This window comes from Hemitrygon akajei, chromosome 17 (genome assembly GCF_048418815.1).
Source record: "Hemitrygon akajei chromosome 17, sHemAka1.3, whole genome shotgun sequence".
In the NCBI taxonomy this organism is placed as follows: Eukaryota; Metazoa; Chordata; class Chondrichthyes; order Myliobatiformes; family Dasyatidae; genus Hemitrygon; species Hemitrygon akajei.
In genome coordinates, this window is record NC_133140.1 from 30297663 (window position 1) to 30312700 (window position 15038).

Sequence of the window (15038 nt, forward strand, 5' to 3'; positions counted from 1 at the left end):
GATTCAGTAGTTCAGGGAATGGATAAGAAATTCTGTGGATGTATAGACTCCTGGATGGCATGTTCCCTCCAAGGTGCCAAGGTCAGGGGCATCTCAGAGAGAGTCCACAGCATGCTTAAGGTGAAGAGTGAGCAGCCAGAGATCGTGATACTTACTAGTACCACACATTGCTAGGAAAAGGGATGAGGTCCTGAAAAGCGAATATAGGGAGCTCGGAAGGAAGCTAAAAAGCAGGACAACAAGGGTAGTAATCCCTTGATTGCTGCCTGTGCCATGTGCCAGTTAAGGTAAGAATAAGATGATATAGCAGATAAATATGTCGCTGAACAATTGGTGCAGGGGACAGTGTTTCAGATTTGTTGATTATTGGGATCCCTTCTGGAGAAGGCATAATGCACAACAAGGACAGGTTACATCTGAGCTCAAGAGGGGCCAATGTCCTCGCAGGCTGTTGGGGAAGGTTTAAAGTAATTTGGGAGGGGGATGGGAGCCTGTGTGATAGGTGAGATGATGGGGTACAGGTAGATGGATGGAGCATGTAGAGAGATCTTGAGAAAAGATAAGGGGTAGATAGCGCATAAATGCAGTCAGCTGTATGGGTTTGAAGCACAAGAGGGTCTGCAGATGCTGGAAATCCAGAGCAGCAACACACAAAATGCTGGGAGCATCAGAATCACAGGTGACGGACTTAAAGCATGGTTCAGTGCATGGATCTTTGACATTGTGCCCATTACAGAGATGGCAGTCATTAGGGCCGGAATGGCTGCTGGAGGTTCCAGTGTTAAGGTGTTTCAAAAGAGGTAGGGAGGGAGGTAAACAAGGTTGGGGAATGGCACTGCATATCAGGGATAGTATTGCTGCTGCAGAAAGAGTGGATATCACAGAGGGATTATCTAGTGAGTCAGTGTGTCAGAACAGTCAGGAAGAGGTCACTCAATTGGGAGTACTTTATAGGCCCCTAAGTAGCAACAGGGACACTGAGGAGTGGATAGGTAGGTGGGTGAGTTCAAGAGCCACAAGTGATGTTGCAACCCTATAAAACTCTGGTTAGACCACACATGGAGCGTAGTGTTCAGTTCTGGTCTCCTCGTTATAGGAAAGAATTTGGAAACTTTGGAGAGAATGAAGAGGAGATTTCCCATGATGGAGCCTGGATTGGAGAGCATGTCTCATGAAGATCAGTTGAGCAAGCTGAGGCGTTTCTCCTTGGAGCGAAGGAGAATGAGAGATGACTTGATGGAAGCATATAGGATAAGAGGTGTAGATAGAGTGGATAGCCAGAGACTTTTTCCCAGGGTGGAAATGGCTAATAGGAGGGGAATACTTTTAAAGTGATTAGAGGAAACTATAAGGAGGGGGGAGGGAATGTCAGATTTATTGACATTCAACAGAATTCCAAGCAACAGATTACGAATGTCCAGTTTTAGTTCATATCTGTATACACCTGTCACTTTTATGTGGCCTTGCATTTTTTGTTTGATGTGAGGTAAGCGTGACCATTTTTTTCTGCTCAATGAACCTTACAAATTAGTGGCATTATGTCTTCTTTGCTAAATGCACCAACGGAATTTTATACATACAGAAAGGCAGCTAACATAAAATTACTTTTTATTGCTTTAATTGTTCTGGAAGATCATGTGTAACATGTAAAATCAATCTGCAATGTACTAGTGCGGTAAATTTAAAGGTTTGGAATATTTAATGTAAACATAACAGTAACACATAGAACGTCAACTGATTCTTACTCTCGCTTGTGGTACGGGCAGCAATCCAGAGATTACTACACTTGAGGTACTGCTTTTCAGCTTCCCACCTAGCCCCCTATGTTCTCTCCTCAGGATCTCATCCCTTTTCCCACCTCTTGTTGTTACCAATATGCGCCATAACTTCTGGCTGTTCACCCTCCCTCTTGAGACTCTATCCCCTACAGACTCTATCTGAGATGACCCTAACCCTGGCACCTGGTGGCAACCTACCATCTGGGGATCTCTTTTACATCCACAGAATCTCTTGTCTGTTCCCCTAACTATCGAGTCCCCTCTACTCCTCCTCCCCCCACTTCCCTTCTCAGCAACAGAGCCAGATTCAGTGCCAGAGATTTTGAAGGGACATATTTTCATTTGACTGTGGTTAAAATTCACAAAGAATTCATTTTATTCTGTAATTTAAGGTATTACTGTTCTCCAACATAAATAATTTCACAAATACATTTTTATTATCAGCTGTCAAATGGATTTTGTGCTTATTTAATAATTTCCTTCAAAATTAACTATGAAAAATCCCTTTTTTTTGAATTAATATCTTTGCCAGTGAGAGCCAGTTGTTAGTATATTTAAACCCCATTTTTGAAGTTGATTGTCAGAACTGCCATGGGGGAAAGGAATACTTCAAAGCTGTAATTAGTATTTTTTTTGCCATTGTAGATAATAAGGGTTTGTTGGCCAAGCCATCTGTGAACATCAGTAAGAGGTAAAATGATACTGCAATAACTATAGACAGCTTTAATCCCTTATAATTTCTTCACACTTTACAACTGACAACCCCTCAATATTTTGCGATTTTAATGTAAATTTCTTATAGTAAACATAATTTTAATGGCAAGTCTGAAGTAGTCCAACTGTTGGGCTCAGAAGCCAAGTACTTGTCTTCTTGCTTTTGCTAAACTCTGAGTTAAGTTTTTCTATTCAGATGGAAAGTGCTGGCTACTGAAATGAAGCCTATCGTAAACTAGTCATTTCCATGCTCATGCTTTCATGTCCTTTACATTATTACTGGCCACATCTTTATGATCATACCTGTTTGGTTTTGGCAAGTGTCTTCAAAATGCTATTAAGAATTTGACAGACCACAATAAGAAAATAAAAGTATACACTTTGTGTGAGATTTTTTACAACTGATATTCACACTCATTCTTATACTGAAACCTAATATTGCAAGACATGACTGTGCAAGTTATCTGGTATTAGTTGGACTGATACGATTCTTTGTTATATAGCAGTGAGTAGTCAGAATGACATCAGTTTCCAATCTGGTGCATCGTTAATGACACTTAACATGTCAGAGAAATTGTTGAAAATAAGTACCAAAATTGTCTGCAAGGATGAAAGGAAAAGTGGAGCGAGAAGGTTCAAAAAGTCTTTATCTATTCTTTACATGACATAAGTTATTCCTTTATTTGATTTCCCCAAATATGGTATTGAGCATTTGTTTAGTTTTGTTCCGGATGATAATTCTGCCATTGTTCAGTACTAGTTTATTGCTGTGGAAAAAAAATAATTTACAACATAGCTTGTTAGTAAATAGCTATGAACAGTGAAGATAGCATTGGTTATATACCATACATTTGTGTTTTATTCAAAATGTTACTGTCTGAATAACATAAGATTTAGTGTCTAAGAACATGTACACTAAAGGCAATTAAAAGACACAAGTAAGGTGTTTTTCAGATGTTGAAATAGAATAACACATCTGGTGGTCATTTGTCCTGCTGCCGTTTAAAGAAGCAAGTATAAAATTGAGGCTACAGAAGTGAAAGGGGTATGAAATCGATGCCATGGTACATATCCATGACACACATAATGCCGTTAGCAGATGTTGGCTAAATCTCTGTCTAAAGTTTGGGCTGATAGAAACATGAAACACTGACATTAATATGATGCTTTGCCACATCTGAAAAGTGCTCTACATACTGTTAATTACATTGAATCGCAGAAACTACCAAAATGCTTATATGTAATTTGGAGGTGCTTGAAGAGCAGGGAGTATTTGCATTAGGAACTAGAACGCCAAGCTGTTGGGCTTCATCTTACCAACTCTTACAATGACGACACATACACCCACTAATTAAGTAGAATTGTGCATAATTCAAAACTTCTTTGGAAGTACAGTTATGCTTCAGTCAGTTTGAATGTAAATGAATCATGTTACATTTTACATCTTTGCATTTGTTTTACTATCACTAAGTTAGCATTACTATAGTCATACAAAGAAACAGGAACATAAGCTTGTATGCAGATGTATAATTAAACTGTTTTTCTTGTTCTCTGGTCTTTGTTACAAGGCTAAGCATATTTTTAAAAATACTTGCGTGCTCTCTTGTCTACACTCCTGATGAGAAATATCCCAGGAATGAAAAGGTTAATGAATGAGGAGCACTTGATGGTTCTGGACCTATACTCGCTGGAGTTTAGAAGAATGAGGGGGAATGTTATTGAAACCTATTGAATATTGAAATACCTCGATAGAATGGATGTGGAAGGGATGTAGCGATGTAGGATGTAGGACTCTTTTAGTCCGAGGGTGATGAATCTGTGGAACTCATTGCCATGGTCTGCTGTGGAGGCCAAGTCACTGAGTATATTTAAAGTGAGGTTGATTGGTTCTTGATTAGTCAGAACATCAAAGGTTATGGAGAGAATGCAGAAGAATGGGTTTCAGAGGGATAATAAATCAGCCCTGATGGAGTAATGGAGTATACTTGTTGGGCCGAATGGTCTCATTCCGCTTTTCTGTATCTTATGGTCATATAGCCCACAGAATAAATTTGCCTCCATTTGCTGAGAGCTCACATGCTAGAACTCAGCAAACTGGCAATGATCTATCTGTCAACATCAGGTATAAGTAGATGGTGGCTGAAAATTCTCCTGAAGTATTCTGGGAGAAGTCCAGGGTTGAGAATATGGAACGTAGAGTAGGTTAAAAGGTTGGCTCAACATTGTGAGCTGAAGGGCATGTACTGTGCTGTCATGTTCTAAGATCAATCTAATCCTTCTCTCCTACATAGCCTTCCATTTTCCTATCATCCACTTGCATATCTAAGAGTTTCTTAAATGCACTTAATGGATCTGCCTCTACCACCACTCCTGGCAGGGTTTTCCACCCCCACCACCTCTGCCATGCCCTCTATTCTTTTCTCCCTACATCTTAAAAATTTTGACCCCTTCTGCCATTTCTGCCTTGGGAAAAGTCTCTGGCTATCCATTCGATCTATGCCTCTTTTCTTTTTGTACACCTCTTTCAAGCCAGCTGTCATTCTCCAAAGACAAAAGCTCTGGCCCACTCAATTTGTCTTCAGAAGACATGCCCTCTAATCCAGGCAGCATCCTGGTAAATCTCCTCTGGACCCTATCCAAAGCTTCCACACCCTTCCTATAATGATGTGACCAAAACTGATCACCATATTCCAAGTATGGTCTAACCAAGGTTTTGTAGAGCTGTAACAATATCTCACAACTCTTGAACTGAATCCCCTGACTAACAAAGACCAACCCACCATATGCCTTTTTAACAACTCTGACTTGCACAGCAACTTTAAAGAATCTATGGACATGGACCCCAAGATCCCTCTGTTACTCTACACTGCCAAGAACCCATATTATGTCTACAAATTTGATCTTCCATAATGAATCAGATCACAATTTTTCAGTTTGAACTGCACCTGCCACTTCTCAGCCCAGCTCTTCATCCTGTCAATGTCCTGCTACAACCTACAGTTATCTTCTATGCTATCCATAACACCCCCAGCATCCGTATCGTCTGAAAGTTTGCTAGCCCACATTCCAGTTTCTCATCCAAGTCATTAAAAAAAAATATCAAAAAGCAGGGGGTCCTAAAACAGATCCCTGTCTGAGATTCTTCATCAGAACTGCAAAAGAGAGAAACCAAGTTCATGCCAGTAACATGAAAAGCAGGACAGAGAATGGAGAGACAGGTGAGACAAAGTAAGTTAAATCAGCAGGTAGAGTAGCAGTTAAAGTCAGACTACGCCGATTGTCTGTGCAATTTGTTGCTAATAACAAGGCTGTAGGACGGGCAGTGGCTGGATTTCTAATGGAAAAACAAAAATGACACAAAATGATTATCGGCAGAACGGGCCAGTTCTGATACAGACAGAAAGAGAGTTAACTGAAGTTGAGTCATGCAATATTGAGTCCTGAAGGTTGCAGCTAGAAGATGAGTTACTGTTTGTTTGTCAAGCTTGCATTGGGCCTAGGAACTGTGCAGGATGTCACAGACAGAGAGAGGTCAGAGTGGGAGAGTCTTAGCAAAGTGTAGTGGCAACAGGAAGGTGAGGACTGAGTATAAGTGTTCTGCAAAGTGATCACATGAACTGCCTTTCATTTCACTCACATAGAGGGTTGCAGCTTGTGACCACTGAATGCAGTATACTAGGTCGAAGGAAGTACAAGTGAATTGCTGCTTCACCTAGAACAGGGGTGTCAAGCTCATTTTAGGTCACGGGCCGGATTGAGCAAAATGCAGCTTCATGCGGGCCGGATCAGTCGGACGTGTGCGAACGCAGCTTTTGTTGCCTCCGTATTTTCAGCCTGCTCTCATGTGTCTCAGTCTCTGCTATAACTACAAAGTGTTTCACTTTACAAATTCCGTTTCTTATGAAGAAGACTGCCGAGCAAGACTGCTGAATAAACACTAAAAACCCTGAAAACCTGGTACCTGAATAAACTCAGCATTAGCCATATCATACGCCATAGGCGCTTCGATTACTGGGGCCAGCTTTAATAGTAATTAGATATTATCTCGCAGGCCAAAGATAATTCCACCGCGGGCCGGATTTGGCCCGCGGGCCTTGAGTTTGACATATATGACCTAGAAAGACTGTCCGGCTCCTTGGATAATCGGAAGGGAAGAGGTCAAAAGGATGAATGTTGTACCCACTGCAGTTGCATGGAAAAGTTCCACAAGGTGGGGAATGGCTGATTGGCACAGAAGATCGGACCAGGGAGTTGAGGTGGGAACCACCCCTCTGAACTGTTTAAACGGGAGGGGAATATGTATCTGTGGCAGTGTGGAATCTTTTGGAGCTGGTGAAAATTGTGATGTTATTGAAAATTGTTGAATGTGGATGCTGGTGGGGATACAAGGTGAGGCGAGGGAACTTTGCACTTGTTTTGTTTAGGACAAGGGGTGAGAACTGAGGTGCGGGAAGTGAATGAGATCCAATGGTGAGCTCCACAGTGGCAGAGGAGAATCCCAAGCTCAGAGGAAGCAAAGCATTTCAGAGGCGCCTCTGCAGAGCATCTCATCAGAGCAAATGTAAAGGAGCTTGTGGCACTTGGAGAATGCAATGGAGCCCTCATTTTATGTTGAGAGCAAAGTAAATCCATTTAGCTGCTTTTCGTGTTAAATATAACTTTCTTTTTTAAACAGGGAGGTCACATGACATCAGGAAAATTCTCATTTGCATCAATGCCAAGTCGAACATCATTCTCTGAAACATCTGTAACAAACCTCCTGTGAGTATAAGTCACTGTGCTTTTATGGATTTCTTTCTGCAGTTCAGAGCTGGAAGTTACACCATTGTTCAATTTTCATTCAGGAATATTTTAGGCATTCCCTCTTCTGGCCCCCAGTTATTTCTTCCTTTGGCCTTGGCCTGAGTAACAAGAGGATGATATAAACTTCACCCAGTAACTGGAGAAGAGGCAATTAATTGCAATTAAGGTTTTCATGAACAATTATAAAGTCACATGACTGGTTAGATTGTTAATTAAACTAAATCTGATATATACTTGTACATAATATGAATGTAAAATAATCCATTTTAATCTCAGGATTTCTGAAAGTGACTACTTTGATATCTTTTATATTGGTCTTGAATACCGAAGTGTATTGAACATTAAAGGTGTATGTTGTAGCATTGAACTTTATATCAAGAACGTAAGGATGGGGTCATTGTCATATTGTGTTTTTCATTGCATCTGCTGCAGAAATGATTCTAAGATTTAATACCAATGCTGGGTACAAGCAATATCCAGTCACTGGTTTTATGATGTTTCCAAAGCTTTATTGAACTATGTAAAGTGAATTATTTACCACTATCAGATTTTATTGATGTTTTTTCATGATGACCATGCAGAGATTAGATAGCTTAAGGTGCTATTTTATGATTCAGAGAATTATCCTTAAGAAAACAGCTTGAATCTGTGGCATTGTCTTGTGTAAACAGGATTAACGCAGTGCTGATCCTGCTGGTGATCAGTACCATCTGTGCATCATTTAGGTTATGTCACACATTCCAGATCTGTTATTTCTGGAATGGAAATAAAAAATTAATACCAATTGATAGGGTATTTAAGTGATGTTGTTAATGCTTTTGTACTGACCTGATCAGCGAATCATCAACAGAAGAGAGAAAAAAATAGATGTCATCATTTTTGCCGTGTTTTCTATTCCAGTGACTTTATTAGACATGGCTTCAGTGTGGCAATTTTTCCCTCATTGTAGACTTAACCAAAGCAAATGCGAACAGGGTCAAGGTTAACTTACTTCTGATGGAACTCTGAGGAGTGAAATTGCCTATGTATAATTTATTTTAACATGAATTGAGCATTTGTAGCCATTATTATGCTGACTTGCAGGAGTAAGCTTACTTGTGGAGTAAGCCCAGATTATTTAAATTGCTATAGTAAATTACTTTGGATCACATAACTTATCATTTTGAGTAATTTCATTTTTGTGCTTCTCCTGGTTATATAGCTCCTCCTCTCAGTGGGTGACAGGCAGAGCAGGCCCTGAACTATGCTGTGTTTGTTGATGTCTACAGCCTACAAATGGTCTGTGACTTACAGTCGTGAAATTATTGGTGGAGTTTATTTTAAAAATCCGTAGAGCAACACACAAAACGCTTGAGGAACTCACAAGGTCGAGCAGCATCTATGGAGGGGAATAAGCAGGCGATACTTTGGGTCATTCCACTCCATAGATTCTGCCTGTCCAACTGAGTTTCTCCAGCATTTTGTGCATTGCTTGGAGAAGCATTTGCAGAATCTTCTGTGTTTATAAGAATCCCTAGATCCAAATTTGCCAGATTATATATTTAAGTGGTATCAATATATTTTTTAAAATGGTATTTTATTTTTGTGTATTAATTTTGTTTTTGTATGACTCAGGAGAGAAAGCGGTAGTGCAGTTTGTCTAGACTTGCAAGTAATTGACACAGTGAGGAGTGGCAGAGATCGGGAAGACACAGTGATGCACCATGTCTTAAGAGAGAACCTGTACAAACCAAGGAGAAGGGTAAGGCACTTTTATAACTACACTGGAAATAGATATATTTTGCCCAAATACAGAGCTGACCACCCAGCTCGATCAGAATGGGCTTATTTCTGAATGATTGCCAATTAGCTGATTGCACCAGAGAACGACAGGGCTGCACAATTGGCCTCAGTTTCCTGAAACCAAGAGAACAGTTATTTAGAATTCCTAAGCAACACACACAACACACAAAATGCTGGAGGAACTCAGCAGGCTAGGCAGCATCTGGGGCGAAAAATAAACAGTCAACATTTCGGGCCAAGGCCCTTCATCAGGACTGGAAAGGAAGGGGAGAAGTATGACTTCCAAAGGGTCTCAGGCCCAAATTGACAACTGGTTACTCTTTTCCATAGACGCTGCCTGGCCTGCTGAGTTCCTCCAGCATTTTGTGTGTGTTGCTTTGGGTCTCCAGAATCTGCAGATTTTTCATGCTTGTATTTAGAATCCCTACTTGTGATTGCTCTCTAAAAGACCAGTACCATGGCTAACACGACTGCCAATGTTTTTGGCCAGTTTTAATATATTTCTCCCTTTTTATTTATGACATAAAATTAAAGGAAATGTATGTAATTATATGAACCCAGAGTGTAAGTGGAGAAGCAGCACATGCTGGATCAATTACTGACTGTAGAGTTAATGCAGTTTGACAGTTAATAACTTTTTATACTGTCGGCACTCTCTGTGTATGCTTCATTTGTTGATTTTATTGTGATTGATGTCTGGTCCATGCTACACCAGTACCAGGGAAATTACAGTCGGCACTTCATTGCTCAAGGCGAACAAGAAAGGCAAGAAAGGGAAGTTTTCCAACGAAACATGAGAAGTCGTCTCGAGTCATTCAAATCCACCAAACATAATGTCTACCCTTCAAAGAACAAATGCAGACATAAAAAGGAGTACAAATGTCAGAAAAAGGCAAGTTTCTTTACAGTTGCATGAAGTTGGTTTTATATTTTAAGGCCATGGAACATTTTCAGGGGCAAAGTATTTTCCACATCTGTTGTTATAGGAGAAATAATCCACATGAAAGGGGTTTGCCTTTTCTGTTTTTCTGCTCTACAGACATATTTTCTTTCAGTGAGTTGTTAGCTGGGTCGTGTATAATTGTGCTCCAGGCTAAAATATTGCGAATGGTTTTCTCTTGAATTCAGTTTTAGCTTGGGTTTCTTGGGGACTGCATTTTCCATGTATTAAAGTTCCTATCCAATGACTTCATATGAGTACAGATCTAATCAAAGACGTTCTCCACCTCCGTTAATGTATCACCAACCATAAGATGCATTGACTTTGCACTACAGTTAATAAAAGTCTAATCAACTCTTGGCTGAATTTCTATTGTTATAACTAAATGAATATTTCATAATCCCAAGATAGTCTCAACTGGCAAGCTCCTGTTTCCAAGATCAAAGCAGACACCAAGTATCTTTTGCAGATTTAAGACTTTGTTTATGCTTTAATTTGCCTTACTTTTTGGTCAAAGTCTCTGAGCAGAACAGGATATGAATCAGAAAATTCTGGGAATTCATGACAGGTCAAACTAGAGGCAAGAAAAAAGAATGTGTCAGCCCTTCCCCTTTTTTAAATTTGTCTGCTCTGTTAAGACAGACTAATTCCTAATTTTAACATATTTTGAGCCACTAGAGAGAAAATCTGAAGGAGTAATTTTAACATAAAAACCAATAGATGGCTTGGATTTACAGACTGCCTGACACTAATTTCTATGGAGACGGAAATTGGGCAGAACCTAAAATCCATCAGTTTTTCGTTGACTTGGGTTAAAGCTGTCCTGCAATCTTATTTCTGGTGTTTCCTTTAATACTTTTCCAATGGCTATATTTATCTTGCATTCAGTCTGTCTTCAGAAATGTGCATGATAAGTCTATCACTTTACTTTCTCTCCACTTTATATGTGTTTTGTGCTTATGTATGCTTTGACAATTTACCACTGAAATCTCTAACAGGAAGGGTGACAAGGTCTTGCTGTGAAGTGAGCTCAGGGAATTGCGTACGAAGTTAAAGGATAGGACCTTCAGGGTGGTGATCTCAGGATTGCTACCAGTGCCATGAATCAGTGAGGTTAGAAGTAGGAAGATAATGCAGTTTAACTCAAGACTAAAGAAATGGTGCAGGAGGGAGGTCTTCAGAGTTTTGGATCTTTGGGCTCTCTTACAGGGAAAGTGGGAGCTGAACAAATTGGTCCTTTTGTAGTTCAGGTCCTATAAATGTCCTATATTTTTGTAGGAAGGGGGTTCCCACACCATCGCCAACCTTATTGTCTCTGGGGAAACTCCCATCCGCTGCCACCGACATCATAGTTCCCGCACTCCGCACCTCCTGTTTCTACCTGCTACCCAAAATCCCCAAACCTGCTTGTCCAGGTAGAGCCATTATATCTGCTTGTTCCTGCCTCACTGAACTCATCTGCATCCCTCAACTCTGTTTTATACCCCCTCCCCCTGTCCAGTCCCTTCCCATCTACACCCATGACACCTCACACACTTTTGAACTTTTCAAGGATTTCAGGTTCCCTGGCCCACATCATCTTATTTTTACTATGGCTGTTCAGTCCCTATACACCTCCATCCCCCACCAGGAAGACCTCAAAGTTCTCAGTTTCTTTCTGGACACCGGATCCAACCAGTTTCCCTCCACCACCACTCTTCTCCACCTAGCGGAACTTGTCCACACTCTAAATAATTTTTCTTTGGGTCCTCGCATTTCCTTCAAACAAAAGGTGTAGCCATAGGCACTCACATGGGTCCAGCTATGCCTGCCTGTTTGTTGGCTACTTGGAACAGTCTATGTTGCAAGCCTGCACTGGTGACCGTCCCGCTACATCAATGACTGCATTGGTGCTGCTTCCTGCACCTGTGCTGAACTCAGTGATTTCTTCCACCGAGTCCTCAAATTCACCTGGTCCATTTCTGACACCTCCCTTCCCTTTCTTGATCTGATTGTCTCTATCTCTGGCGATAGCTTATCTGCTGATGCCTATTACAAATGCACAGACTCTCACAGTCCCACCCTGCTACTTGTAAAAACTCCATCTCCTTCTCTCAATTCCTCTGACTCCACTGCATCTGCTCTCAGGATGAGGCTTTTCATTCTAGAACGAAGGAGATGTCCTCCCTTTTCAAAGAAAGGGGCTTCCCCTCCTCCACCATCAACGCTGCCCTCTACCGCATCTCTTCCATTTCATACACGTCTGCTCTCACTCCATTCCCTCGCCACGCTATCAGGGAAACTGTTCTTCTCGTCCTCGCCTACCACCCCACCAGACTCTGCGTCCAGCACATAGTTCTCCAAAACTTCAACCACCTCCAAATGGATGCCACCACCAAGCACATCTTTCCCTCCCTCCATTTTCTGCTTACCTCAGGTATCGTTCCCTACAAGACTCCCTTGTCCATTTGTCCCTCCCCACTGATCTCCCTCCTGGCACTTATCCTTGCAAGCGGAACAAGTGCTTCACCTGCTCTTACACTTCCTCCCTCACCACCATTCAGGGCTCCAAACAGTCCTTCCAGGTGAGGCAACACTTCACCTGTGAGTCTGTTGGGGTCATGTACTGTGTACAGTGCTCCCAGTGTGGCCTCCTGTATATCGGTGAGACCCAACATAGATTGGGAGACCCCTTCACCGTTCCGTCCACCAGAAAAAGCGGGATCTCCCAGTGGTCACCCATTTTAATTCCACTTCCCATTCCCATTCCGATATGTCCATCCATGGCCCCCTCCACTGTTGGGATAAGGCCACACTTTGGTTGAAGGAACAACACCTTATATGTCATTTGGGTAGTCTGCAACTTGATGGCATGAACATCAATTTCTCAAACTTACAGCAATGCCAAACCCACCCTCCTTTTCATCATTTCCCAAATCCCCTTTCCCTCTCACATGTTATCTCCTGGTCCACCCATCGCCTCCCTCTAGTGCTCCTCTTCTCCTCTTCCCCACCCCCCGCCCTTTTCTTTCTTGCATGGCTTTCTGACTCTTTCACCAATCAACTTCCTAGCATTTTGCTTTATCCCTCCCCCTCCAAGTTTCACCTATCATCTGGTGTTTCTCTCCCCCCCCCCCACCTTCCAAAATCTACTCCTCAGCTTTTTTTCTCCAGTCTTGCCGAAGGGTCTCAGCCTGAAACATCAACTGTACTTGTTTTCCATATAGCCGCCTGGCCTGCTGAGTTCCTCCAGCATTTTGTGTGTGTTGCTCTTTGTAGGAAGGTTTGCTAGTAATGTTGCAGGGAATGGGAACCAGAGTTCCAGAGCAGATACTGGAGAAGTTGTGGGAATGTAGAGGTGAAATCTATATACAAAGACAGGAAACAAAAGGTTGAGCAGTAGGACTAATGTTTTGAGGTACACCTATTTCAATGCAATAGGCAAGGCAGCTGAGCTTAGGAGCATCAATCAGCACGTAGAATTATGATGTTGCAGCCATTAGTGAGACTTAGTTGCTGGAGGGGCAGGACCAGCAGTTCAATATTCCAGGGTTCGGTTGTTTTAAAGGGGGAGAGTGGCATTACTAGTCAGGGAAAATGTCACAACAATGTTCAGACAGAACAGATTAGAGGGCTCATCTACTGAGTCTATGTGGGTAGAACTGACCACCTTAATGGGATTATACAGCCCCCAAAAGTCAGCCAGATTTAGAGGGGCAAATTTGCAGAGAGCTAGAAGACAGTTGCAGGAAAAGTAAGATTGTGATGGTAGGTGATTTTAATTTCCATACATTGACACAAGGATTGGGAGGGATAGAGTTTGTCAGATATATTCAAGAAAATTTCCTTAAACAATATATAGAGGTCCCAGCTGGAGAGAGCATGATACTGGATTTTCTATTAGGGAAATCAGGTGGGCTAAAAGAAGGCATGATCTTGCTCTGCCAGACAAGGTGAAGGAGAATCCCAAGGGCTTTTGTAGTTAAGAGCAAAAGGATACTTTTGCTTCACTTAGAGATCAGTGTAGTCATCTGTGATGGAGCCAAGAGAGATGGTGGGGGAGGGGGAGGAGATCTTACAAGAATTGTTTGTAACTGCATTTACTTGGGAGATGGACACAGAGTCTATAGAATCAAGGCCAAACAGTAGTGAGGTCATCGTCCAAATACAAGCTACAGAAAAGGAGGTGCTTGCTGCCCTGAGGCAAATTAAGGTGGATAAGTCCCCAGGGCACGACAAAGTGTCCCTTGGATCTTGTCAGGGGTTAGTGCAGAAATTGCAGGGGCCCTGGCAGAGATGTTTAACGTGTCCTTAGCCATGGTGAGGCACTGGAGGGCAGCTAGTGCTGTTCTCTGTTCTAAGAATATTCTAAGAATAAGTCCTGAAATTATAGAATGGTGAGCCTGACACCAGTAGCAGGTGAATTATTGGAGGGTATTCTGTGAGACAGGATTGGTAAATATTTGAATAGACAGGGCTTGATTAGGGATGGTCAACATGGGAGGACAAACCAGCGCAGAGATTACAAAGTGACCAGCAGGGCACTGAGGAGGGCAGTACAACAAAGAGAACTGGGAACAGTAGATCCATAATCCCTTGAAAGTGGCAATACTTCAGGTAGATAGGGTCATAAAATAAGCTTTTGGCACATTGGCCTATAAAGGCCAATGTATAAACATCGAAGTATTTAGTACAGGAGTTAGGATGTTATATTAAAATTGCATATTATGTTAATGAAGCCAAATTTGGAGTATTGTTGGAAGTCTAGTTGCCTACCTACATGAAGGATATCAATAAGATTGAAAGAATGCAGAGAAAATTTACAAGGATATTGCTGGAACTAGAGGAGCTGAGTTATTTGGAAAGGTTGAATAGATTAAGACTTTATTCCCTGGAGGGTAGGGGAATGAGGGGAGATTTGATACAAACTTATGAGGGGTAATTGTATAGAAATACGGTATAGGGTAAATGCAAACAGGCTTTTGCCACTGAGGTTGAGTGCATTGAGATTGGGTAAGACTAGAATTGGAGCTCATAAGTTA

General features: G+C 41.6%; 1 protein-coding gene across 3 annotated transcripts in view; it reads left to right on the forward strand.

The window, feature by feature from the left end:
* The window catches only part of slc9a5 (solute carrier family 9 member A5), a 231314-nt gene that overhangs the window by 185518 nt on the left and 30758 nt on the right, over positions 1-15038 (forward strand). For all 3 annotated transcript variants that reach the window (XM_073069866.1, XM_073069867.1, XM_073069868.1), the window contains exons 11-13: positions 7168-7253; positions 8910-9036; positions 9793-9969. In XM_073069866.1, coding sequence (XP_072925967.1) covers positions 7168-7253; positions 8910-9036; positions 9793-9969 — 390 coding nt within the window. The remainder of the gene's footprint in view (positions 1-7167; positions 7254-8909; positions 9037-9792; positions 9970-15038) is intronic.